The sequence below is a fragment of the Marmota marmota genome, unplaced genomic scaffold (genome assembly GCF_001458135.2).
Source record: "Marmota marmota marmota unplaced genomic scaffold, marMar, whole genome shotgun sequence".
Lineage (NCBI taxonomy): Eukaryota > Metazoa > Chordata > Mammalia > Rodentia > Sciuridae > Marmota > Marmota marmota.
In genome coordinates, this window is record NW_026000224.1 from 4,035,166 (window position 1) to 4,062,876 (window position 27,711).

At 53.7% G+C, this 27,711-nt stretch overlaps 1 protein-coding gene and 1 long non-coding RNA gene across 11 annotated transcripts in view; one reads left to right on the forward strand and one right to left on the reverse strand.

Moving 5' to 3' along the window:
- Nucleotides 1-760: 760 nt before the first annotated feature.
- On the reverse strand, nt 761-26,834 carry LOC125613248. 10 transcript variants are annotated; one of them, XM_048792843.1, is made up of 8 exons: nt 26,718-26,822; nt 26,015-26,256; nt 19,248-19,407; nt 8,169-14,114; nt 7,901-8,076; nt 6,501-7,026; nt 4,725-4,993; nt 761-1,460 (listed from the first exon to the last, which is right to left on the reverse strand). In XM_048792843.1, the coding sequence occupies exon 4, from the start codon at nt 9,382-9,384 to the stop codon at nt 8,239-8,241; it is 1,146 nt and encodes a 381-aa protein (XP_048648800.1). In that variant the 5' UTR covers nt 9,385-14,114; nt 19,248-19,407; nt 26,015-26,256; nt 26,718-26,822; the 3' UTR covers nt 761-1,460; nt 4,725-4,993; nt 6,501-7,026; nt 7,901-8,076; nt 8,169-8,238. The 10 variants fall into 10 exon arrangements, with proteins under 10 accessions (XP_048648800.1, XP_048648795.1, XP_048648803.1 ...); XM_048792838.1 differs by having other exon boundaries at nt 3,663-4,993; XM_048792846.1 differs by lacking the exon at nt 761-1,460 and having other exon boundaries at nt 3,513-4,993; nt 8,169-8,312; nt 8,499-14,114.
- Nucleotides 26,835-27,305: 471 nt separating this feature from the next.
- LOC125613249 overlaps nt 27,306-27,711 on the forward strand; it is a 10,657-nt gene continuing 10,251 nt past the window's right edge. The window contains exon 1 of the long non-coding RNA XR_007343761.1: nt 27,306-27,428. This is a non-coding gene — a long non-coding RNA (uncharacterized LOC125613249). The remainder of the gene's footprint in view (nt 27,429-27,711) is intronic.

Below are 27,711 nucleotides of genomic sequence, written 5' to 3' on the forward strand. Positions count from 1 at the left end.
AAACAGGGACTTGGTGTGTCTTCACCGTCCCAGACTGAACTCAGCCTGGTGACCTTTCACAGAGCCTCTCAGGGCCGGGCGGGGGCGGGGGCGGGGCCCTCCGTCATGGCTCCTGTCCCAGGCTTCCTCAGTGAGGAGTCGGAGAGGAAGTGGCAGACCGCAGGTGTCAGGGTTGGACGTGAGGTGTCCCCAAGAGCTCACTGTGAGGGGAAATCATTGGGTAGCAAGAGCCTTAACCCAATCAGTGAACTAATCCCCTGATAGGGATTAACTGGGTGGTAACTGGAGGCAGGTGGGTGTGCCTGGAGGAGGGGGCACTGGGGGTAGCTTTGGGGTATATATTTGTATCTGGCCAGTGGAGTCTCTCTCTGCTTCCTGATCACCATGTGAGCGGCTTCCCTCTGCCACACTCTTCACCATGATGTCCTGCCTCACCCAGAGCCCCGAGGAATGGAGCCTGCTGTCTATGAATGGAGACCTCTGAAATCCTGAGCCCCTGATAAACCTATCCTCCTTTACGATGGTTCTGGTCGGGTCCTTTAGACGAGGTGGTGAAGAGGCTGACTGAAACAGCATGCCAGCCATTAAACTGGCCTGAGGTATTGCAAAGGTTAGTCACATGGAATTCTGATTTCACTCCATTACACACAAAATGCTTACCATCACACCTGGGACCTGAAATTATTCAGTATTAATAAATTAAAAGATGATGTTTATTCAGTATTAATAAATTAAAATAAGCATGAAGCCATCATATACATTGAAAATAAATATTTTGTAAACAGAAATAAACAAAAAGAAAGACGGGCAGGTGGTGCATTCCTGTAACCCAAGACTCAGAAGGCTGAGGCAGGAGGACACGTGTTGGAGGCGGGCCTGAACACATAGCAAGACCCCACCGCAGCAGGAAGCAGGTCGGGAATGTGGAACTCCTGCGTGTTCACACATCTCTCTGGTGCTTGGCTCTGGGAGAGACACTTGGTACATGGCTTCGCATGCAATTGTTGGTTGAAACATGAAAACATCCATCCTGCACGGATGCCCGCTTCTCCGGGTAACAGTGCATTGACCTGTGACCTCACCAACAATAGGAGCAAGCGTGTCTGAAGGAGGAGCTGCTGCCTGCAGTCCGAGCACACCAGTGACCTTCCCATACTTGGTCACATTAAAATCCTTCACACTCTCATGCATTTTGCATTTTTTTCCCATTGGCGATTTTGTAATGTAGGACACCAGTCATTTGGGAAATGGTAGTGTCCATCCTTCACTGGACAGTAGCATGAACTCGGGAAGTCACATTTTCAACACAGCCACCGACCCCTGGGTGTCACTGCACTCATTTCCACCCCTGCTGGTCCTGAGCCCTGTCCACACCTTGAGAAGCCCTGCCAACCTTGCCCCCGTGGATAGTCACTGTGTCCACGAGAGGGAGCTCCAAACCAAAACTCCAAAGCTTGGTTCTGCAGCCAGGAAAGAAAAAAAAAATTAAATAATGTGATTACCGAAAATACTTTGTGATTTTGAAAAAATGATCATGTGATGGTAACTCGGCTGTAGATAGTCACAATGATCGCCAACAATATGGCAATGTCGAAAAAATTCAGTTGAGCTGGGAAGGGGACAGGACAGGAGAAGTGGACAATGGGTACAGAATGGCAGGAAGAGAACAGGTCCCACCATTCTACAGCACAGGGGGGCCATTGTCACCAGCAACACCGGATATCTAAAAAAAAAAAAAAAAAAAGAGAAATCCGAATGTCTCACCAAAGTTCTTATGTAAAGAAAATAGAAGACAGACCACCCTACAGTTCATATCACACTTTAAAAAGTAGACTAGATTTCAAAAGAAAGTGAAAGACACTAAGAAAAATGTGATTCATAAAAGATCATTAAATAAAAGAAAAGTCAGAATAAGTTAACAGCACAAGGAAGAATTCGGAAAAAATTAAATCATTTTAGAAATAAGGACTAAGCCATAGGAATACAAGAAAAGGTTGAAAACAGCAAATAACGCCCTAAGGAAATAGAAGGCCAAAGAGAGGGGGAAAGCTGTAGAAGGGAAGGAGGAGACAGAAGGGTTTTAAGAGGGCTGGGGTTGTGGCTCGGTGGTGGAGCGCTCCCCTCACGTGTGAGAGGCACTGGGTTCAAGTCTCAGCACTGCATATAAATAACTGAATAAAGTAAAGGTCCACAAGCAACTAGAAATTTTTAAAAAAGAGATTTTTCAGAGAAAGTTAAAATATGAAGGAAAAAAAAAAAACAAAAGTACAACCCAAGAAGGAGACCTGAGAAGTGGAAGAACAGGAGAGCAGATATCAGAACCAAAATCCCACGAACTTTTCAAAAGTACCCACACATATGTACGTATATGAATCACGCACCGAAATTGACAGAAGGACAACAGCCGCACGTGGTCTGGCAAGGTGGCCCGGATTTAAGGAAGCACTGTGGGCACCTGTCTGCTGTGTGTGCAGGAGGCCACGCGGCCACCGCGGGGAGGGCACCGATCCTCGAAAAACTGTCCCACCTGGCACTGAAGGCAAAGCAGCAGCGGGCGGCTGCTTCCCTCAAAGGGTCCTCAGACCTGTATCCGGAGGCGCTCCCAAGGTCGCTCAGCTCCTAGCGCGACGAGGTCTAAAGACCACGTGGCCCTTTTGAGCCACCGAGCTCCCGGTTGGAAGTACTGAGGTGCCTGCTCTGAAGTGCATGGGCAAGCGCGGACTCCCGCCCAGGGGCAGCAGCAGGACCTGGCCAGTCCTCAGGCTCACACCCTGACCACTGCGGCCCTGCACCCTAATTGGAGAACCCGGAGGACCAGCTGAGCGCTTGGCCGATCCAATTAAGGCCGAATATTACAGTCCTAGTGGACCCCAGGCTTCCCTCTGCTCGATTACCACGGTTATTTCACACAGGAGGCGGCTCCGCGGGTGGTTCAGCTGGGGGTCCACAGTGGGAAGTGAGAAAGTGGAGCCTACAAAGACTGGGGCGCTGTGGCCCTTGTCTCCTCCCGTCAGGAGCCTGTCTGGGCCAAGACTGTCGCTCTCAGGTGGCAGCCCCACCATAGGACTGTTTGGTGTCAGGGCCCACAGGAAAGTCATAGGTGGGCCTGTAGGTAGGAGTGGTATCCTCAGAGGAAGACACTGCGCTTCCTCCCAGCGGTCACACCGGGAGGTGCCCTCTAAAAGCCAGGCGGGCCAGGCACAGAACCTGCAGGCACCACGTCCCTGGGCTTGCAGCCTCCAGAGCTGTGGGACAAGCAGTAAGGCCACGGTGCTTTGTCGTGACTCAAACTGACCACCGCGCCAGGCAGGCCAGTGCTGGGCCGCTGTCTTGGGAGGAAATCCGATTGGCAGGCAGGGAGGGAGAGAAGGAGCCTTTGTCTGCAGCTGCATCCTGCAGCCTGTCCCTCCCCTCACCCAGCAGGACAATGGGCACTTCTCTGCCCTGTTTTTCTGCTTCTGTGTTTGGACAGAGGGTAATCTGTGACCAGCAGGATGCAGGAAAGACCATGAGACCTTAGAAGGGAAGGGGGCTGGGGAGGCAGGAAAAGTGCAGGAGGAAACAGATGGGAATTCCCAAGGCACATTTCTGCAGAAAACCTGGGGTGCTTTTTATGCAGTTGGAGTCCTGGGCCAGCTGCCCCTGGGTGCCCAAATCCTTACCCCTGGTGCCACTGTGGGAACCTGGTCACACGGTTCACTGGGACCGGCCCAGGTTGCTGGGCTTGGGACAGGGCTCTCTGCACAGAGGGGTTTCCGAGAAGGCGCAGCTCTGCTGTTCGTGGTCTCCTTCATACTGCAGGGAGGTGGAGGTGGGAGCAGGCCTCAGAAAGTCCTTGTGCATCGGCCCGACCACTCCCACTTGAACCCCAGAGCCAGTCAGTCTCCAAGTGTAAACACATCTAACTAGCCCCAGCTGTTGGGAAGCAAGTCTGCTGGAAGTGGGACCCAATGCTTGACCTCATGATTCCCAGGAAATCCTCTGACTGGAAGAGCATTTTTAATTCCGCAGACCTGTACCAAGGCACTCATATTAATCCAGAGGGGTCTGAAACCCAAGAGAAAACATGACTGCGCATTTGCCACAAGCAATACCCCTAAATGACGATAGGACGTGGAATACTGCTGGTGGGCACGAGCCATGTTTTTGTTATATTTTTGCTTATAATGCATAGGCAAGACCAGCTATGCCAGTCCTCTTCCATGCTTTAGAGGTTCCAAATTAAACCATGGAAGCAGAAGCAGACCGTGTAAGACTGCTGCAAAGGTCAAATTTGTAGGTCAAAGGACAGATTTAAATTTCAACCCCTTTGTCTCCAAGCCTCGCTCCAAATGAGCTGCTCTGAAGTTCAGAAACTCACCTGCTCACCAGGCCCTCGACCCGGGGTGGGGGGGAGGATGGTTGGGACCCCTTGGCAAGGAGGCAGGGGCCCAATGAGGGGACCTCGGGGAAGGGCTGGTGCCTGCCCTCAGGCAGGCTGCTCCTGGGCCTGGCAATCACACTGGCTCTGCAGGAGGATGCACCCATTGCCTGTCCGTCACCACCTAGAAGCCATCCAGTCTTTAAATGTTTCCATGGTGGCTTGTGCTTCACCCAGGTATAATTAGAACACTTGGCTCTCAGCTTGAAAACTGAGCTCATCTTGCAGCTTGGGGGTTGTAGGACCTCCATCTTGGCTCATGCTCACCATGATTGCTGCACCTTCTGTGGCCCCTGGTGCTCACCGTGTCTGTGTGAACGGCGTGGTCCACCCCTGCTGCTTCTCAGTCGGATCCACAAGGCACGCCTTGTCCACTCTCCCTTAGATCTCGGGGATTCTGCTCGTCCAAACCCGACTCCTCCTCCTGGCATCTATTTGGTTCTGGTTTCTTAAGTCCATGTCAGTGTAAGGAGACATGCTGTATGGTAGGATTCCACCGTTCTGTGTGTTACGAGAACATGTTTAGAAAAGGGTTTCTTAAAGAAAACACACTATTTCCTTTTATAGGAAATCCTGACAATAAATCAAGAGTTAGACAGCTTACATATTACACACTTCTGTTAACAAACATTAAACATTTTCATTGTTCTTCTACTAAAGATTAATCCCCAAATAAGAAGTCATCTGGGGAAGTTAATAGATTCGACATTCACTCAAGTTAAGGATCGCTATTCAGTAAAAGGTCCCCACCAAAAGTGCCCACTGGTAGGTGGGAGAATATATCTAAAAATATCCAGAATAAAGTGATCTTTCTAAAGTCTACAAGGAGCTCGACAAATCAACAGGAAACACTTAATGAAAAGATCAAAGAAGTTAAATTGGCAGGTCCCAGAGTGAGTGGTTTCCCACAGATGCAGGGATTCTTGGCTTAGAGGAGGCAGGAAAAGGCACGTGAAGCTAATGACCTCCTGTCCAGGGGAAGGACAGGCTGACTAAAATAAGGCACGTAACGAGGGGGTGCTGTGTGCGAGGGAGGGGGGCTCCTGGATGCTGGCAGGTGGGGGAGGGCACGGCCACTCAGGCATGTGGAGGTGTTCCACGGTGGCTAAGTGGAAATCCCAGAACCTCGCCCTGGTCCTGTACCTGACTTGAGAGGAACCTTAGAGCGTGGAGGGGACTGGCATGGCTGGTCTTACCTATGCAGTGTGAGCAAAAATACAACAGAAACATGGCTCGTGCCCAACAGTATTCCAGCTCATACCATCAAGACACTGCCACACTGTTGGCAGCTTGGAGGCGGCTGGGGGATCTCCCCAGGGACAGATACCTGAGGACCACGCCTGCCAGGGGAGGAGGTGCCCTGTGAGTCTCACACAGGACATGCTGGAAGAGGTGAAACTGGGCCCAGTGAGAGTCCAGTGGTCAGCAGGGTTGTGGAGGAGGAGAACAAGGCCACAGAGGCCTTTAGGGCAGAGAGGCTCTCTTGGTGCTGCAGGGGACACGAGTCAGCAAACATGTGCCCACACCCAGGGCGTCTCCAGCACCACGTGGCCCCCCGTCGGCTGTGGGCCCTGGGGGAGGGGGGTCTCACAAGCCCACCAGCTCCAACAAACACTCGGCTCTAAGGGGTGCTGCTTTGGAGGCTGGGCTCAGCTGGGGGACAGGGTATTTTTAAGAACCTTTGGTTCGTGCCTCACAGCGAGCTGAGGAGCCTCTGCCGTCCCCTCCCTTCTGCAGTTCCCCTTCAGAGCCTTGCCCGGCACTACCGGTCCTGTGGCCGCCTGCCGCAGGGCCCCTCCCTCTGTCCTCCCTCTCCTTGGTGGGCTCCTCTCAAGTCAGCCTGCAGTGTCCCTAGGCCACCATGCCTGTTCTCAACTGTCTGCTCTGAGTGCAGAAGGATGGTGTCAATGTCACACGGGGGAGGGGGAGGGCGCAGCCAGCCCTGGGCCTCCGCTCTCACATCCCAGGACTCGCCATTCTGTTTCCTGGCAGGCTCCTGGCTGCATCTGTGCCACCCAGAAGACTTTCTCCCTGCCTCACGTTGCTGTCACCCATGTGCTATCCTGGCTCTGACACTCACCAGAAGCTTCCTAAGGGAGGTGTCCCATCTGGGAGCCACAGTTCCTTTCACAGTGGTGGATACAGTGACCTTGACACCAGATTGTGGACTGGAGAGGTCAATGGTAACAGCAAAGCCACAGGAGTTGTCAGCCAGACATTGCCTTGAACATGAGTGTGCAGCCCAGAAAGGAGAACAGGAGGTGAGTGTGGTGTGCGGCTGCTCTGGACTTCCAGCCTTGCCACGTGCAAACACAGTGCTGGAGCAGGCGTGGCCTGTCGGCACTCCAGGACACCTGCTGGCACTGAGCAAGCAGTTGTCGGCACGTGTCACGGCCGCTTGAGGTCCTCTGAGCAAAGCAAGTCTCATCTGCCGGCTGCGTTCCAGTGCCATGCAGAAGCCAGGTAGTGGCACTCACTGGATGTTTGCAGGACTGTCACTTCTGCTTCATTTCAAGACCTATGCCTCATAAACTACCGGCCTTGCAGAGCTGCTTCAAGGGGTGCTGTTTCCTCTGCAATGCCACCCAGCATCAGGAACCAGGTATCTAGGACATAAGCAGCCAGGATTGTCCCTCTCACTCCAAGGGCCATGAGCCTGTACCCTCCCTGAGAACTGGAGACCAAGCCTGTCCACAAGTCAATGGCTTGATCTCTGCCACTGCAGTGTGTGGAGACACTGTCACCATGTGATAGCTCTAAGGTATTTGCCACACAATTGCGATTGGCACAGCCTCAGTGCCCACAGGCCGCATTAGCGCCTTGTTCAGCACAACACAACACACAGGATGCACCTCTTTGCACAAATAGCTTTTATTTCATTTATCTAAAGAGGTTTAAAATCCTTCTTCTCACTGAGCAAGACTATTAGAGTTATGTGAACTGTTCTCCTGGGTCTCGTTCACCCGACTTCTGCTAGATGATTCATCACCTCAGTCTGAAAAGCCTGTATGTTTTTTGTCATTACATCTAGTTTCAAAGGCTGCAAAGAAAACCACTCTGATTTATTATGCAAATCCTAAAACTTGGCAAGGAAAACACTGAGGCTCAGGGAAGTTCAAATTGAATAATATCTTTGCAGAAGAAAATGCAGGAGAGAGACAGAGACAGCAGTTGGGGTACTGAGCACATCTCCGCCCTTCAGCAACGTTCCTGTCCCCTCCGAGTAAAGAGAGATCCATGAGGGAAACTGTCTGGACCGACTGCCACCAATCAGCAGTGGCTCTGGGGTCCTCCAGTGCCCACTGAGCAGTGAGGTCTGGGTCTGCAAGTGCTCACTTCCCGTTCACAGGAGGATTGACAGGTGGAGACAGGGCTGGGGGCTGAGGAGGGGATGTGGACCCCGACTTGGAGGGGAGCTGGGTGGTGACAGGATGGTTGTCACTCAGACCAGGGTGAAGACTGGACCAGGAGAACACTTACCTCATGGTGCAGTAACTGTGTGGCCAACCCCAGCGTGTGCATCAGCATCGACCCATCTCCAGACACCAGGCAGTGCTGCGCCTTGTCACGGAGCCCTCTCCTCCTGGGCATGGCCAGCCTGGGTCCACACGTCCCGCTGAGCTGGGCTGGAGCCGCACCTCCCCTTCTGTGGGGATCTGTGGGTGGCGCAGGCTGGGGCCAAGGGCTCTGGGCCTAGCAAACCCAGAGCCTCGTTTTCAGGGACCCCAGATATGACCTCATGACCTACCATCCAGCTCTGGAATTAAGGTCCAAGTGTGCGGTGACCTGAGAGCTCAGAGGGCTCTGGGCCACAGAGGTCACTTCCTGTCACACACAGGAAAAGCTGCTGCTCCCAAGGACGGGCGAGTCTTCTGAAGGGCCACTCGCGGAACTGTGCCAAAATGTAGGGAGTTTGTCACAGTTCTGGCCTTGCTGTGACTCACTCTCCTTGCTCCTTTTCCCTGGGAAAATATTGGGACTGCCCCTTCCTCACATGCAGCCTGTCCTGAGGACCTGCCTGTGAGCTGGGCCCACCTCAGGCACCTGAGGCTCTGCATCCCAGTGCGCTGGGGCCCACCTGATGGGGCTTCGCAGCCCATCTGCAGAGGCCAGTGCTGCTCTTCCTCTGCTCCCCACTGAGCCTGTTTCTCAGTCTGTTCTGAAGAGCTGGGATGCACAGGGGCAGGGAGGCACCTTGGCTCCAGCCCCAGGCCCTCTGGGATTCCAGTGGGATGAGGAGGTGCTCCTGGGGGGAAGGGGACAGGGGACCCTGTGACACTCCCTGGTCCCTCCAGGTCTGGGCATCTTGCAGAGCTCGCCACTGGGGAGATCCGGCCACCTTCAGCATCAGCCGGTTCCTCCAGCCAGCGCAGGCCTGCCCAGGGCATGCCCGTCAGACACCCTACCTCTGCCCCGACACTCACCAACCAAGGTGCTCCATGCCTAAAACCCCCGAGCCAGGGACCAGGCAACCAGAGACATCCATGGCTCACCCCACTGAAAGTAGCCAATCCTGAGCTGATTGCTCTGCCCGGCTGTTTCTCCCAAAAGCACAGGTAAGGGCCCAGCCTGGCTTTGTCCTCTCCCCTGTCCTGACCACCTGGCGTTTCTCCCCTTGACCCTGCCTGGATGAAGTGACCCTCCATGAGACCTCGGCAGGTGACAAACTTCTTCCTCCCAAGCCTCAACTGGTTTCCCCCTGTAACCAGCTGACCCCACCACACAACAGGCCGCGGACAGGTCCTCAGATCAGTGGGCCTCTCTGGAAGGAGAGGAAGGGGGTCAAAGGAGCAGGACCCCCGTGAGGACCTGTGAGGGGCAACTTGGCCTCGGGCATTCTGAGCTGGACAGCTTGCTTCACAGATGGGGGATGCCAGCCCTGGGGGACGCCCAGCCTGGCGTCCTGCTGCCGAGCGGGGGAGAAGCAAGCACACACAGACTTGTGGGGCACTGGCGTTCCACATAATTTATTTCACCTCTGCATAGATCGACACACATAAAGGGTTTTACAGCATTGATGCTCAAGCGCTGATAAACACATTAACAGACACAGTAACAGCTGCTCTGAACTTGCCTTACACGGGCACAGCTAGCTGGCCATTAGTAAAGGGCAGCATGTAAGTACTGGTTAGTGGGACTAGGTAGGCTCTGCCAAGCATCGGGGTATTCAACTCACAGTACAGCTGTGGGCTTTCACTCAATCCGAATCCATGCACCAGCCACCTGGAGCACCTGCCACCCTGGCCCCCGTGCAGGGCCCGTGGCTCCCCAGTCCGGTGGTCTTTGTGGCCGTGAAGAAAGCACAAATGTCGTGGCTGCTGGAAGGAACCCTGACACAGCTCCGACCTCTTGTTCCACTTGGAGCCCCTGACACCGCCTCCTCGCGGATAATGACACTGCAGAAGAAGGGGGTTAAAACAGTGACACTGAACCGCAAAGGAAAGCCCCCGTCAGCCAGGGAGGCATTGACTGAGCACAAACAAGCACCCTGCCAAGAGGTGACGAGCAACTGTGCGCTGACTGTCCCAACTTCAGCAAAGAGCCCAGAGCTGCGGACATCAACAGCAACAGCAATAGGAAGTTTCCTAAGAGACCCAGAGAGTTCACAGCTGCCAGCAGAATCACTGAAGGCCCAGAAGTAACCAAAGTGGAGCAGATGGCTCATTTCTTGCCTAAGTATTTGCAGCAAGACCAATACAGGTCAGAGTTTTAACTGAGGGCAACTCAATCCGCACAGCGTTTTCTTAAGAGGAAAAGAAACAGGAGTCACCACAGCCTCAGAAATCAAATCACCATGACCCAGATCCAGAGATCTGTCAAGAGTTAGAGTTGGGGTGTTCCCACCCCAGAACACAAAACAGAAGGAAGACAGGGCTGCGCTGAGACGTGCCCTCGACGGACAACCCAGAGTCAATGCCTGCCAGCTACCCAGAGGACAGAGCCCTCGCGTGCACACTTCCTGAGAGCAGCACTGTCCTCCCAGCAGGAGAGGCCAGTGTGCGAAGGCTGACCTTAGGAGAACATGGGTGTCCTAAACCTAGAAACCTCTTTCCACGCCCCAGTGATCAGCAATTGTTCACACCAACTACCTTCCTCAACTGTGTGGGACGAAGACTTAGACACCTGACGAAGGCAACAGGAACCTCCTCAGGCCTCAGGCCTCGGGGGCAAGTCTCAGCAATGTCAAAGGGCGTGGCTTTCGGGTCTTTGATGGGTGCTACCCTTGCTGCACACCGCAGGGCCCGGCCCCACAAAGGCAAGCAGCCTGGTGCTCTCCAGGTGTCAGGGCCTCCGGCCTTTGTTCTCACGTGATGGTCCAACATGGGTTGGCCAGGATCCCTTAACTACTAAGGAAGCAGTCGTTGCTTCCACCTCGGGGACCTGCCACCAGTTCCCACAGGCACTCTGCCACTAAGCCAAACATGAACAGCTCGCTTCCCGGGCACCGGGGGATGCCACTCGACACCCAGCACTCCTACCCTCTCTCTGGAGCGCCGTCACTCTGGAGATCCAATTCAAGAGTGGACGTCCCAGGAGTGACTTGTCAAGCAGAATCACAATGCTGGTGTTTTATGAATTTGATATTTAAGGGATGAAAGTATTAGCCTGGACCCTTTTCATATTAAAACTTTTAGCATTAGTAATAACATTCTAGAGAGTATGTACTACCATATAAAATGTACATTTTTTCAAAAAACATTACCTGTTCCTTTTTGCTGTTAAGTATTTCTCGAGTATACTCCTATAAAAGGCCAATAAAATCAGGCTATAGTAAGTCTCTCTTTCTTTCCCAAAATAATTGGCCAAGTTTCCAAGACATCATCTTGGTTCATGCACACTCAGAAGCAAGCATGCACACCACCAGAACACACTCCAACTGCCACTGTGAATCCCACTCCCCTCATGCATGAGATTCATGCTGACCATTTCTAAACACACTTAACCAAGACTTTCACAACCAAAGACTCTAAAAAGCACCTCCTACATCCCACTATCCCACCACTGGTTAACAAGGAAGTCATGTCAAGGTCTGCATGGTTTCATCTAGGTATGTTCCAGAAAGTTATGCACTTGTCCTATTACAGTAAGATGAATTGGATTTGCAATCCAAACCAGTTTGCCTGTTCATGAGCGTGAATTCTACCCTTGAACTACTAATGGACAGGAAGTCCTGGCCAGCATTTCTGAAAAGTCAACTGACCTAACAAATGAGGGGGAAATCAACTGATTTTTTTTTATATCTTTGTACTTTCTCAAAGTAGTGAGTCTCACTTCCATTCTATTCAGGTATTCTGGAATTCACAATGAGATAAACATCACTTGCTGAACTACATTAAACATACATGATATTTTCCCTTGTTACATTCCTTATGATATGTCACTCTGCCTTGTTTTCTTAGAATGATGTTGGTAAAAATTAATATCCCTCATCAGAATTACATGATACACATTTAAAACATTAGGTAATGGGTTTAAAATGTGCCTGTATCATTCATTTTTAGAACTGTCAAAAATGATTCTAACCCTCTTTTTTAGGAAGTGTCCCTCTTGGCTCCTTCTAGAAGGTGGCAGGAATGAGCAGACTGGCTGTCACAGGGTCCTTTCAAAACAGACAAGTACCTTCTCAGTGAACTTTCCTGATTCCATGTGCTGCCGGGTGACATTTCATCACCAAAGATCAAAAAGTCAAGTCACAGTGAATCGTCACCATGCCACCAAGGACTCCAGGCCCCTCCACTCGATGGCCTCACTGCTCTGGCTTGTGGGGACCCCAGTGATGTGTCCATGATTGGCAGAGGAAACACTTCCAGTGCCCCAGGGCCTAGAAATCCCATTGGTAATTAAAGGTTAAGTCACTCTACAGCTAAGCCCACCACAACTGCAGCACATGGTGACACGAGCTTTTTAACTAAATCACAGAAAGCTTTACTTATCAGCTATGGCTTTAAACCTCAGGCCCAAAACAAAAGAGAAGGGTGACCTCTCTTCAGCTGCACTAAGAGCTGGTGCGGCCTACTTTAGGACTCCCTCTGTGGCCTGGCCAGGAGGGAACCCTGCCCAGCGCCTCTAATTGCCTCCTCTGTGCTCAGGGCTCAGCTCCCGGAGAGGGCGGTACCTTATATTCACCCTCCTGCACCCCAGGGCGGCAGCTGCACCTGACGACCCATCTGTTGACCCGCCTCTCTTCCCCTAGGTATCCTGCATCTCATCTTAAAGCCATTTGCGCACGTCTTACATCTTATGCCATCCACCCACTAAGCAAAATAAAGCAAAAAAGAATCCAGAACTGAGAAGCGCTGAGAATGGCACCGGAAAAACGCCTCAGGGCCCCAAAGCTTCTATCCTCAAAGCGTATACATGGTGCAGTGGGCAGCAACCCACCCCACCGCTCTCTTCCTCCTCTCCTCTGCCCCCTACCCACTGGGAACTGCAGCCCACGGGGCCACCCCTTTGGTCCCACAGCTGCCCAAGGGAGATGCCCAGTGATCCCGGCCTACCCTAGGCCGCGCCCTGCTCCCCCCGGTCCGGCTTCTCAGGCAGGTTGAGCACAAATGGGAAGAGTGTGCCCCGGATGTCCAGGGGGGCTCCCAGTGGCTCTGGCTCGAAGCTGCCGCCGGCGCCCGCGTCGCCGCCGGGCTCACCATCCTGTGAGGGCACGAAGCGCCAGGTGCCCGCTCGGCTCACGCAGTAGATTGTGCCGTCCAGGGCGGCGCAGCGGAAGGGCTGCANCACTGCGTCTCCACCACGCGCTGGCCGCTGCGGTGCGAGGGCGAGGAAGCCGCCGCGCCCTCCGCGGCGGCAGCGCGAGACTGCGGCGGAGAGTCGTCCCCGGAGCTGAAGCACAGGGACGCGCGGAGACTGCAGGGTGTCTGCGTGGGGGACGCAGCGCCCTCCCCCGCGGCCGGCGGCTGCAGGCTGCCCTCTCCCGGAGCCCCAGGCTCCGTCCCGCTGACGCTGCGGTCCCCTGGGTAAAGGACGCAGGGGGCCACAGAATTCTCCATGGCGGTCTGTGCCTTGCCGCTGCCCGAACGCTCAGTGGCCGCACATGCCTGGTCGTGGCCAGGCGTTGTTTAGGGGTCACTAGCTTCACACGCTTTTCTGGCACGCGATCAGATTTCACTATGTCCACAGTTTTCCCCCTGTGCACACCGCTCCCTTCTGGCCCTTCCCTCTCCTCCCCTGCGAGGAGGGCGTGCCCAGCACTCACTGAACTTTTGAACGCTGGGGGTTCAGCGCTGGCTGGGGATATGCTCAGGTGGAGAGGAACCGGCCAGCAGCGTGGCCGGGACTGTGATGCTTTAGTCCACGCACCGGACAGACCTGAGGCTGCAGCGCTGGCTGATGTGGCTTTGCCTGTGGGACTGGTCTGTCACGTGTGTCTGACCCCCAGTGTCCCCACAGGAGCACTGTATCACAACGCTGCTGCCTCAGACAGAAGGGCCCCGGACTTTAAGGACCTTGTTTTTAGTTCCACTGTAGGTACAGACCGGATCCTTCTTTTTGACTCCCATTTGTAGTTACACCCAAAGGTCAACTGGAGGGTGCGGTCTATGTCCTGGCCTCACGGCTCTGTCAAGTCCACATCCGCACCTGCCAGGTGGGTGTCAGGAAAGGTCACTGTGCACATCGGAGACCTTGCTTTCAGCTTCCCTTGTCTGTCATCGGGTGCTTCCAGATCATTCACACTCTGTTCCTGTTGACAGGAGAAAAAGGAGATTTGAATTTGCATCGTGCAGTGAGCCTGTTCTGTCACTGGGTGGGCTCTACTGCAGTCCCTCCCCAGGTTTCCGATTACAGCTTTGGTAGTGGTGCTCTGGGCATGTGACTTCTCACTGCTGGAACTTGGTGAATGGGATGTGCAGAATATTATCTAGGAATGAAGAAGAGGCATCGTGTTGGGGAACCAGCTCAAGGACGACATTACCAGACCTGGTCTTAGGTCTAATGGGTGGAGCTGAATGAAGCGGTTGGTTCCATAGGTCAAAAGCAGCCCAGTGTGAACCATCCCACCTTTTCATCCTGCTGAATGTATGCAGAGTCACGGAGTCTTTCACTGAGAGAGCATGGCTGGGCTGTCATTTTATCAGTGTCGACAGCCTCTCTCATTCCTTTTCAGTCACCTATTCAGACTCAGTTACAACAAATACTTGTTGAAAGTGTTAGGGAACCTCTCTGAGGTCCGCCTCAGTGAGGACCCCAGGGAGTCCAGTGCCTACACCTGCTTGAACTCATCACTCTCTTTGTTTTCTCATTTTTTTTTTAGTTGTAGATGGACACAATACCTTTATTTATTTATTTCATGTTGAGGATCCAACCCTGTGCCTCACACATGCCAGGCAAGTGCTCTACCACTGAGCCCCAGCCCCAGCCTGAACTGGTCATTCTTGGAATCTCATCTCTGAAAACCCTCAGAGGAGCAATGGCACAGACAGCTAACGGAAGCAAAGACCAGCATGGGAGGGCCTATGTGCCCTGCAGAGGAGTGTAGGATAGTGTCACACAGTGTCTCTCCCAAACTGGAAGAGCCTTGGGGAGTCTCCCACCTGCCCGGAGGCGGCTTGACCTAGGGCAGAGGGAAGTGGGATGGTAGCTTCCCCAAGGGTGTGCACAAGGAAAGCATACACAGCGAGCTGCATCTTTCATTATGCAGAATGCTTACTGACCTCTCAAATGGGAGAGCAACTGGCAGTCACCTTCCCTCAGCAGGTCCTGATGTTTTGCTTATCACACAGAAGGCCACTGCCAGTCCCCATAAACCCTGGGGGAAGGGTGCACACCTGCAGGCCCGCTCCTCCTGCTAGTTGTCCCTGGAAAGGCCTTTTCCTTATTCTCAGAAATGGAAGGTCTTTCCGCTGGGAATTCATGCCGTCCCCCTCCCTCTGCCAGATAGCTTTCCCAATCACTTTCTGACACGCTGCACACACTGTTGTGGAATTCCTGGGAAATGCAGTGCTGGGGAAGTCCAGGAGTAACCTGAAGCCCTGTCCTGGTGTGTGGTCACAGGGGATGCTGAGGGACAGGCTGCTGTGTGGGTTGGGCCATGACTCAGCCCAGCACAGCCTCCCACCCACCATCCAGCAATGCTCTGTCCAGGGGGTGGAAGAGATCGCTGGCCACAGCAATAAGCATGAGGTCAAGCTGCAGACCGTGAAGATCAGGAGCATGTGCGGCCCCCAACGGCTCCAGGGGGACTCCAGCTGAGTCATCCAAGGTGACACAGGTCAAAATGAGGACACAATTGCCTGTCTCGCTCAGAAGTGTATGCGAACATCAGTGTCTGACACAGAATCTGAGCTGGCTGTGCTCACTGGCTTTTTAAACACTGCTTCTGCAAATACAGAGGACCACAGACTTTGGAAAATGAATGTCATTTTTTTCTTGGAATGGAAGTGGCTCTTACTTCCACTCACCCAGAAAGGCAGAGCTCAGGTGTCTGGAAGACAGGACTGCTGGGCTCGCCACAGCTGCTTGCATGTCCTCCAACCCAGTGTCACTAAATGGCCTCCTGAACTGTGTCACTCCACTGGACCTCCCCTGTCCTGCAGCAGGGCTGGCAGTGTGAGCTGGCCCAGGCAAGGGTGGGCAGCCCCACCGTGGCCCCCACAGGCATGGCACAGCCACCCAGCCGATGGGGCCTGCCTCCACCCTCCATGAAGCTGGTGCTGGACACACCACTGTAGACACCTTGAGGCCTGTGCTGATTGTCCTGAGGGCTGAGATGCTGGCCTCTGCTGCCCCCGTACCAGGGCCAGAGCTGCACTACTGAAACCGCTTCCCCAGCATTGGGGGGGCACCTGACTGACATGATCTCCCAGAGCCTTGCAAAGAGCCAGCAGCATCCTGCCCCACACGAAGGAACGAAGAAGGCAGAGGCTGTTAAGACAAAAAGTCCTCCTTCTTTCTGGGGGGGTGACCCAATGCTGGGATTTTCCCTTGAGGTAGATGGGCAGAGTCAGCTCACTGACCAGCCCTGGGAGGAGGTGATGAGCTCCACAGGCTTCTCCCAGGGAAGGTGGCCTGAGCTTTCTGACCTGCACACTGCTCTTCCTGCTTGGCCACGCACAGGAAGCAGGCTAGTCCTGCAGTTCTATGCTGTGCTTCATCCTTGAAATTCACCATGTTTCTTATTTAACTTAAGGGGCAATGTAAGATTTCAAGCCTGCACAATAGAGATGTTTAAAAAAAAAAAAAAAAGTTCTCTGAGACCTCAGCAGCAACCCTGCTAAGACCCTTAGCATCAAATCTCTCTGGACTAGAGGCTGGGACCCCCCCCAACACACACACACACACACACACAGGCTGGCTCTGAATCAGTCCCTCCGGGAGGCTTCTGTGCACAGGACAGATACCCCAGCTGCTCCTGTGGAGGGTGGAACTGCAGGAAAGTCCCCCAGCACCACTCCTGGAGTGTGTCACAGCCCTGGGGCCAGACTCACACGGGCTCTGGCTGAGAGGGCTTCCAGGGATGGGGATGAGGAGCCAAAGTATCCTTCTGCATTGAAAGTAGGAGGTCGTACAAGTGTCAACTAGATATGATTTACATAGCATTCTCCCCTGGAGAACATGACTTTTTTCTGGACCTTATACATGCCTGAACAAAAATATTTTGAAGTTTCCTCACTATTCATAGGAATTAAAAATACAAAATTACTTCCCTATGTGCACATTTAATGTGGATGTTAGCTTATTCAAAATTAAATATAAAATTTCATTATGCCAGTTGCTATGAAGAAGCTTCCTTTCAGTCACAGGGAATTAATTCTTTGGTTGTTAAGGGACATAGGAAGCTCATGTGAACTTCTGTGGCATGGGCTGCTGACATCTTCCACACTGTGCCCGCCTCTGCCACCCCAGGCTCCTGGGGAATACCACCTTGTCACGCCCACCACATGCCTTCCCCAACACCAGAATTTACCTAGTTAAGAGCCAGCAAATTGAAAGGTTAATTAAGAAAGAAAATACAAGAAGTGAAGAAAACCTAGTCTCAGAGGCTCACCAGGGACTCGGGATCTCAGTACAGAATGTGCTCATCTGCCTGCAGCTGTTCATGCAATTATTGTTCTTCAAGGTCATGGCCTCCTTAGGCCAAATTAAATGGGGGCAGAGTCTCTGGCACACATGACCACGGTGGGAGGGGGCCTGCCCACAGTGCTGAGGGAGACCCAAGTGAGTCCTCATTCCCGCCCAGTTCCCACCTGCTCAGGCCACAGCACAGTTTGGGAGGACCTTGAAACGTGCACTGGCTGCACATTCCAGAGCTGCCGGGGAGCACTCCCCACGGAGCCTGTTTTCACTGAGGAGTGCACACCACTTGCTCTAAAAGTAAGGCAGCCTGCTGACTCTGAGGACCTGAGACCTGACCCACTGCCCTGAGGGTCTGGGGGACATCCAATAGCCCAGCCGTGAGGATCCACCCAGGAAAGAAAACCCAGCCCCACCCTGGGCAGGTTTCTCTGTGCAGCACAGAAACGGCACCACCACAGGTCAGCAGTAAGTCCCTTACATCAGGTGGCAGGGGTTGGGTCTCTTCCACCAGAGTGGACTGACATCCTGTAAGTTGTTTTTATGAAGGACACTTTAAGACTGCATGGACAGTGATATTCCTGACCGTGCATGGGCACTAACAAGTAACTGATGCTCCCCCTGCCTGGCACAGGTCTCCTGAGTCGCACAGAGTCACGTCCTAACCCTCCCAACACGCTACCCAGCAGCGGCTTGCCAGCCCCCATGCAGAGGGGAATGACTCAGGTGATGCCTGCTGCAGCAGTGCCTGAGCCCTGTGGCATGCCTCCAGCGTGTCTCCGTAGGGTTTCTGGGGTGACGGGGTCAAGTCTGGTGGGACTTCACTGGGAGGAGTACATTACTGAGAATTCCCTGAAGAAAAGCTTCAGTGTAGACGGTGCTCTTAAAGCCCCCCTGCTCAGGCTGGAAGGTGAGGTACGGGGCACCTGCTCCTCTCACTTGCCAGTCTCACCTGCTGCAGGCGCTCAGGGTGGGGACCACATGGTGGCAGGCTGTGCATGGGGTGTTGGTGTTTGCAGTGAGAGCCTTCTGCCTGGTGACTCTCCCGCAGCCAGGAGAATGTGGTTCTCTGAGCCCACGCTCCTCACTGCCTGCATTAGTCACTGCAGCCTACCAGTGCTGGCGGGGTCGTCCTTCACATGAGAGAGGGAGATCACACCAGGAGGGCTGCAGTAAGGCTCATCCCTAGCCGAGTGGGCTCTGAGAGGCATCGAGGAGGGGAGGGGAGAGTGAAGAGCAGGGAGAGAAAACCCAGCTCAGACGGCAGCCAGAGAGGCATGAAGAGGGTTCTTAGGCACCGAATGCGTAGAGACGGCTTCTGACATACATCTCACCAAAAGTCGTTCCAAGGTGGGAGTCTCTGGATGCAGGGTCAAGGCAGGCGCCATCATCTACGTCACTACGCTGAGTTTTGGTGTCTTCTAAAGCAAATACACACTGCTGTCATGTTCATAAATGTATGTTTTAGGGCACAGACTGTCTTTAAAATGAGGGATGCTGGCCAACGAGACTGCTATGTTGTGGGCACGTATGGACACGTAACAACAGATCCCATCGTGCCTACAACCACACTGCACCAATAAAAGATGGGGGAGTTAAAATGCATGACGGATTGAAAACCTGGCGATAGGAAGGAGGACTGGGACAGGGGCTTTCTCTTGCTTCTGTTCTCTAGCACGAACCTGTGAGAGTCCTAGGTCCTGCTCCTGAGGCACATGCCATCGCCAGCCTGAGAACCGTCATGGCTCCCACCTTTGGCTGACAAAGTGTGTCCCTCCCCGGGTGAGCCCTACCTTCATCTCACCTGTCCTGTGTGCACCTGTGGAAGGCACTGGCGACAGGTCAGCTGACACTCCTTTTCAACTGGGCAGTCGCTGTTCTCTCTAGGGCAGGTGTCACTTCCCCTGCAGGTGCTGAGGTGGGGACTTCCCCAGGTCCTCCTTCAGTGCAAGCCGAGGGCTCACCTGGTGTGGAGAACAGACCAAGAACTCAGGTGTCTGGGAAAACACGCTGCTCACAGCATCTCTGAGAACAAAGGCATTAAAGTGAGACGCTCCTCAACTCAAGCACCCGCCGTGAGTGTCCCTCCTCTGGAACATCTGGCCTCCTCGAGTGTGATGAGGACTGAGTAAGCCAACAGCCACAGAGCTCCAGAAGTCTCTGTGTGTCTAGTGTCCCCTGGGCATCGCGTAGTCAGGTTCCAAGGTCCCTCAGCCTACAGCTGAGACCTGAGGCAATTACCACGACCAGTGGTTACCTGACTCCAATGCGGAAACGGAAGCTCCCAGTTCTGCTCCCTTAGGGAAAAGCCCCATCCTAGTAAATATCCCCAGGGGCCCAGCCAGTCCCAGTAGCCTGTGCACAGACACAGTGGTGGACATGCACTCCGGGCCAGAGCCAGTGGGGAGGGCATGGGCCTGGGGCCAGACTCCCAGGAAAGCCCGTCACCAGCAGAAGAGAAGAAACTCAACAGAGCACAGCATCTGAGAGAGGAGCCAGAATGGGTCCTGCCCAAAGGCAGCTCCACGCCGCTTCTGGGTCTGAGCTGGTGGCTCCATTGCTGGCTGCAGTGAGCGTGAGAGGATCCCCATCCCTGGAAACCTGAGTGATTCTGAGCTCAAAACCCTCCTCAGGCTGGGGCCTGGCACTTGCCACAGTGGCAGGATGCTTGCTGAGCATGTGTGAGGTAAGGCTCCATCCTTAGCACCACATAAAAATAAACAAAGGCATTCTGTCCATCTACAACTACCAAAAAAAAAAAAATTAAATCCCTCCCTTGCCCAGTGTTTAGGATTGAATGGGGTGTTGATAAGGAGCCCCATACAGGGTGGCTTCTGCCCCGTGAACCTTCATAAGCACAAAGAAGCGTCCCCACCAAGAACCACAAATCCCCAAATCACAAAGGCTCCCTCTGGCAGGGTGAGAGCCCACACTGGACTCTGCCGGCACTCACAGCAGTGGCCCACCCAGCCCCACAACCATACACACAGCACAGGAGGAAGAGTCACTGCTGATTCAACAGATGAGAAAATGCTCAAGGATCACTATTAAGTACCTGTCCCTAAAAGACCCAAGCACGATTAGCAAGGGAACAGGAACAGAGCTTATACTGGCCCCTTGTTCCTCCTCTGGCATGTGCAGCGGGTGGTTTCAGAGACATCTGAGACTGCTGGCCCAGGTGAGCTAGCAGGGCTCCCTCCTGCAGGCCAGAAGTTAAGAAGCGTGGTCTCAGCCTTGGGGACGGGAGCTCTGACCTGGGTTCACCGGGGGATGGTGGTCTAGGGCATAGCTATTTGCAGGAATTTGAAGCATCCTAGAGATGTTAAATTTACTCCCGTCTAGTTGGACACCCAGTCATGGAAGTTGCTGGAAAGACTTGGCCATCTGCCACTTCCATCCATCAGGGATGTTTTGAGCTGGAGAGTTCTGAGATTGAGTGCTGGGCTTCCCACCTGGAAAGACAACCTTTACAGTGGGCGGCGGGACCCACCCACAGGACCCACCCTTACAGGCAGGGGAGTGGGCACCCAGACTCCACCTACAGCAAGACTTAAGAGAACAACTCTGCCAACCTGCTTCTGCTATGGCATGGCTGAATCCCTTGAGTCAGACTGAAGTACTGAAAGAAAGACGGACGGGAATAAATCTACATGTTCATTCAAGAGTCTCCACATCAGGTGAATGCAAATCGTGCTCTGGGTTTCTGCAAGTGAGATCAGGACGCAAACCAAGAGTACTGTGAAACTGGAAGCACTTGCTCTTCCTGGAGGCCCAGATTACAGAATTATCTATTCAGCTGGACGTGCAGTATGAGTATTAAGATCACCCCCAGAATCACCGAGACCCTGGAGAAAGGTGTACCATTGTAAACCTATCAGGTTTCTGAGATCCAGTTCCGAGCAATGTCTAGGTCAGCTTGACTTCAGCGTGCTGCAAATCCCCTGCCATCAGGCTCAGGATCCTGGAGCTAGTCCAATCGTCTACTCAGATACCCACCCACTCCTCAACCCTGGAAAATGACCAGTACTCACTGCAGAGAGGTGGGGAGCACCTGCAGTTTGCAGACAGGGCTGGGTGCCTGTGCAATGGCGAGGAGTCCCAGCCCCATGGAGCTCAGCCGAATTCTAATGGATTTCAAACCATGTGAGGGCCTTGGCAGGACACAAGCAAGGGCTTGTGTCCCTGGCTCCTGCTCAGGGTCAGTGAGTCTCCTCTGGGATGTGAAACACACGGAAAACTGAGAGAAGAGCAAGGCAGACAGTGTGGAAAGAAGCCTGGGTCCACGCTGAGTCTGGCTGGGGGGACTGGGGGCTGGCTGGAGTCGTGGGGAGCAGGACTCTGTCATCTAAACATGGGAAGTCAGCCATGGTTTGGAGACATGAATCTAGGACAGTGGGGCTGGGATCCGAGGGCTCAGCCAGGTTTTACCAAGATTCCTCCGAGTCCTTTTGTACAAACACAGAGGACTGCTTGACTACTGAGTACACATCACCGCTAAACTGACTGTGAAAATGGTAAAACTGGATCTCCCTGTGTCCATCCAAGTCCATCTCAAAAACATGAATCTTAATTTCTGAAGGTTTATTTGCAGAAAGTTACCATATAATGCCATTTACATGCATTCTAAACACAGAAAATACCAGTGTCTTTTAAGGAAGTGAAAACCAGGAAGGAAGGAGAGGCAGGAGTCTGGGGTAGGATACGAAGAGGAAGGGGGTGGGAAGGGTGCTTCCTGCATCCTGGGGTTTCTAAGAGTAAGAGTCAGCTCTCATGACAAATGACAGCCAACTGACAGCTGTCTGGGGTCTGCCACACCTGAACACTAAGCACTAGTTCTTTTTGACAATTGTGCTGCCCGTTTGTGAGAATACTGAATGAGGGACTCTCAAATCCTAACCAAACAGATCAAAGAGGTGGGAGAGGGCATCCTACCCCTGATCAGGACCCGTGACGTTCTAGTTGAACCCAACCCAACCCAACGGTGGGTGTGATCTTGCACGTCCCTCCTCTTAGAACCTCAGCAGCTGCGAGTTCTGATTTTCAGGGGCTGGAAGACTGATTCCATGTGGGTGAAGCTAGAGCTGCACTTGCCGTCTGGATGCTGGGGCCTGGGGCCTGGGGCCTGGCAGAGGAGAAACGGGAGGCGCCTGGCCCAGGCCTGGTGGTCTGCCCTCCCCGGGGAGGAGGGAGGAGGCTGATGACTGAGGGTGATCTGTCACTGTGGATACTTCTGCCACTACTTCTGAACCAGAATCAAGACCTGTGAACTAGAAGTTTCCTGCCCCGTATTCCTGCTGGGCGGGCTCCAGGGTGGAAGCACATTTGTCTCCAGCCATGCCCGAGACTGAATCGGAGCAAGCTGGGCCACCATTTCCTGTTTTTGCAAACTCTTTTTAACATCTGTGACATCTGGATAAATATGGTTTATAGGTGAAAGTTGCCAACAGCGATTTTGATTTCACGTTTCCCCCTTAAAATGAAAGTTTGGAGTCAATAGCTTCAATGTACACAGGGTGAGAGAATAGTTCAGGCTCAGACGCTCTTTTGCAAAACAAGGGTCCAACTTTGGCAAAATGTCATTTAAGACATCAATGCCAAACAGCAAGGGTGCAGCCGCAGCCTCAGGTGTGAACTGCCTGGAGAGATGTCACGGGGCCGCGTCTCCGTCCTGAGGTCCCTCCAGGGCTGAAACTTCATCCCTGTGCCTGGGACAGCTGTGAGACACCAAGACCAGGAGAGGGGCTCTGACTCTGCACAGCTGGGTCTCCAGTCCTGACCAGCTCCCGAGGGCCCATGCTGGGGGCAGGGTTGGAAGTGGCTCCAGCCTTAGGACCACCCCCACCAGAAGAGCATTCCTGATGCTCTGCACCTTCTCCCTGGGGGTCCCGGACTGGCCCTAGCTAGGAGACTCTCCTACAAAGGGACTTCCACAGACCTGTGAATGTCCTGAGAGTACGAGGCCTGCCCAGAGGACGAGAGCACCACACTTTGTCAAACCACAGCAGAGGGGTGGCAAGATGGCAGGAAGGAACAGGCCAAGCCTCAAGAATACAGGTCCCAGCGCGGCTCTGCTTTGAATGGGGCACAGGAAAGAACCCCAGCAAGGCATGGCCTCCGGTCCCTGCTGCCTTAGCACCGCAGCCTGCCTGCGCAGGGCCCCCATGCCCAGCCCACCCAGGGGGGCCTGCCCAGGCACCCGCAGGGAAGCTGCACTGCTAAGGAGCTGACCCTTTGCTCCCCGCACCACCCAGAGCTGCGTGCAGGCTTTGCAGCCTCTCTCTAGTCTGCTCTGATATTACAGCCACCCCCTCTGTGGCTTCCACTGCACGGAGACCCCTCCTGTCCCTTCACCTCAGCCTGTTTCAAAGGCTCACTGTGTCTCCCCGAGGCAGCATATATAGCTATTCCACACCCCCACAGGGAATTGAACCCAGGGTTGTTTTACCACTGAGCCACATCCCCAGCCCTTTTGAAGATAAACTCTAATTTACCCAGGCTGGCCTCTAACTTGCAATCCTCCTGCCTCAGACTCCTGAGTCTACAGGTGTGAGTCACCATCTCTCCAGGTCTTTCAATTGGAGAACTGAACCCATCTGATCTCAGTGCGTTCACAGGTAAGGACTCAGTTCTACCATTTCTCAGTTTTCTCACTATTTGCATGGTTCCTTTCTTCCCGTCTTGCTACCCTCCTTGTGGTCAGCTGACTCTCCAGCTGTCGGCTTTGATCCTGGGTCTCTGTCTTTGCTGTCTATACTGTTGGGTTTTGCTTTGGGTTGCCCAGGAAGCCACATGAGCTCCTTAGAGTTAGAGGGAACCAGGCCTTGCTGGGTTTGAAAATAAAATTCTCTTCCCAGCCTCTCCACCTTGGTCAAGGAGCAGCCTGCAGGCAAAACCTAAATCCAACAGGGCAGTGAGGTCCTTTGCGACGATGCCATAAACACCTGAAGCAGTCCCTCAGGAATGGTCAGAAAAAGGACACTGGACTCTGCTCTCCTCCAGTGCACAGGGCTTCCAGGACTTTCTCACAGTGGACTTGGAGCATGTCCCAGCAAAGACAGCCAGCCAGCTTGGGTGCCGCTGTGTCCAGCTCACGGACCCCAGCAGGTCCACAGAAACCCTGGTGCTGTCACGCTGCCAGACCAAACAGGACACGAGGCTCACAAGGTGCCGGGCAGGACGCAGCCAAGAAACCACTTGGCTGCCAACACCAGGCATCTCCTGGGAGAGGGAGGGCCCCCACAGGTCAGGTCAGAGCAAAGAGGGTCTCCCAAAGATCAGGCAAGCCCCTCACCTGGCTACCCACCACACCAGCTGTGTCCAGGTCCGGGAGGGCCAGGTGCCCCACCTGTTTCTCTCCCCAGAACAGAAGGGTGATGTGGTCAGTTTCAGGCAGGCCACCGTACCCAGGTCAAACGCGGTCCACAAATCACTGTGGAGAGCTTTTTTTCTTGTTCTTGTTCCTTCCAGACATTTAAATCAGTGGACTCTGAGTAAAACAGGTGGCCTCCCTGAGTGTGGGCCTCCTCCAGTCAACTGAAGGCCTCGGACAAGAAGGAGAGACCTCTGCGTCCTCTGCTCTTCCCGGATTGTTAGCTTTCTGATGCTGTGACCCAGCACCCAAGGTGGGGTAAGTTATAAAGGAAAGGGGTCCCCCTGGCTCAGTTCAGGAGGCTGGGAGTCCAAGGACACGGTACTGACACCTTCTGTGCATCTGAGGGGTGTCAAGCTGCTCCAACCCATGGTGGGACGTGAAGGGTGAGTGGCACACGCAGGAAAGGCAGAGACAAGGGCAGTCTTCCAGCAACAGGACTGCGAGGTGAGGCAGTCATCCTGAGTGGCTTCAGGCCACACCACCCAGCACTGCTTCACTGGGGACTGAGGTGGAACCTGAGTCCAGGTGGAAACACGTCACATTCAAACCACAGCACCTGGGTCTCCTGCCTGCTGGCCTACACCTCCACAGTTCCACGAGTCAGTTCCTTCAACCGGCTACTCAGTGAATCCACACACACACACACACACACTCTACTGGCTGTTTCTTAGGGAACCCCGACTAGTTCGAGGGGTAGGCAGGAGTGACCCAAGCCTGCCCCACATGGCATCCCAGGGCCTCCTACGTGCTAGGCCAACACTGCCACTGACTCTGATGGCCGCTCTGGGGCAGATATCTCACCTCTCCCACGCACAGGCCTTCACGTGGAGAGGAACCAGCCAGACTTGAGGGCCTAGAAGTGGAGCCCGAGTCTGACCTGTTTCACAGGAGGGACGAGACCTTAGCAGTGGAGGCAGGCCATGGCAGATTACACTTTGTAGACAGCTCTGAGGACGTACCCACTAGTTGTGCTCTCTCTACTGGGTGCAAGGACCCGACTCCTCTATGCACAGTAGAAGAGACCCACTGTGACTTCTTGCTGGAAAAAAATGACCCCACTTCCACTGACGGCTCTCTCAGGACACAGTCCTTGGTGACCTTCTCTAACATGCCATTCCCTGCAGCAGGGTCTTTGCCACGCCATCTCATCCCGAGACCTCAACTCATGGCCCTCTGTCAAACACGCTCATGGAACGTACCCCTTCCTTTGGAGCACTGATGTGTCTATTATACGTGAACTGACAGGACTGCACCTTCTGTCCTCTGCTGTATCAAGAGTTAGCTGCAAAGGGTTGGGCGGAGGCTGTGCCGGGCCCTCAGCAGGCACCACAGTCATGAAGGCAGGAGACACGATGGCACAGGACTGCAGGGATGCGGGCTTCCCTTCACGAGGCCCTGTTCAACTGTCTTGTCTAGCCGAGAAGGGTTGGTGGGTAAGCTCCTGGAAGTTGTGGATTTTTTTTTTTTAAGTTATTCATGGTTAAATATTTTTACAAATATATTCTGAGTTCCAACGCTATGATCCAACATAACCACAATAATTTCAAGAGAAAAGACAAAATGGAGGCCACTTTTGAGAGAACCCCTGAACTCCAGGGAAGGGCCAGCGTGGCCCTGCTGGTTTGGGTTGGGTAACTAGCTGCTCAGAGGGCAGCTCTGAAGCCCACTCTGCAGCAGACTTCCTTGACCAGGGCTCTAGGAGCAAGGAGGCTCAGAGGCAAACAGCTGCCTAAGCAATTCCAGATCTGCAGCAAGCTATTATTAAGGAGCGATTGATGCTCTTGGTATTTAGGAACAACTGAAATAGGATCCCAGATGGAGGCACTTACAACTTGTGTGCCTCTTGGATCCAGTTCAGGGAAAGACCCAGAAAGCATGCGTACAGAGACAGAAAGCTTCTACCTGCCATTGCTGCTGTGTGACGTCTGCTGGAACATGAGGAGATCCCGTCAAACTCGCACTGTCTGGGGAAATGTGCAGAGTCCATGTGACAATCCCCCAAACACACTTCCAGAGCCCTCCAGCCTTCCATGGAAAAGTGCCCCAGGAGCCACGTCAGGGCCTGGACAGGAGAACACCAAAGGACGCACACACACCCTGCTGCCTGGGAAGGCCGTAGGTCCAGCAATCCACTATCTGTAACATTTAGGAGCTTTCTCTCCTCCCGCTGAGCCCACGGTTGCCTTAAACGCTGAAAGCAAAACACTTTGACTATTTTCTTTCTGTGCTTTCTGATGATATGATCACACATGTCCATGCAACGGCATGGAAACCTGCAAAATCATACCCAGAAGGGAGCCCTGGAATGCCAAGTTCCTAACACAGCGCCCTGGGCGTCCGCAGCTAAGCAGGGGGGCTTCCTCCTGTGACAGCAGGGCGTGGGGAGGATTATTCTAATAATAGGAACCATGAGCTCAGGAGAAAAGGCTGAAGGGCCCATTGACATCCGCTGGGTCCCTCATTAGAGAAGAGTAACTGCTATTTAGTTGAAAACACGGAGGGGGTGCTGAGAACCGCAGGGAATAGGGCGAACTCTTACTCAGGGCTGAGAGGAAGCGCAGGAACTTGAAACCCTCATCATAACGTGCCTAAGTGGGTTGAGTAGCCATAAAGGTCAGTGCGCCGTTTTTCATTCCTTTGAATAGATGTGAGGGGGGCGAAGAGAGCTTGGTTGGTAGGAATCTAAGCCGTGGTGGAATTTTAAAATAGCCCTCCTTAATGTCACCGGCGCAGTCCCCCGGCAGGAGGGGTCTCCCGTCCGCAGAGCGGGCGGAGGGCTGCAAGGGAAACCCGCAAACTGCAGTCGGCGTCTTCCAGGGGCCTGGCCAGGAGCGGGCTGCAGGCAGGGCTCATTGAGATGCGGCGGGCTCCTTCCCCCCACCCTCCCCACCGTGCT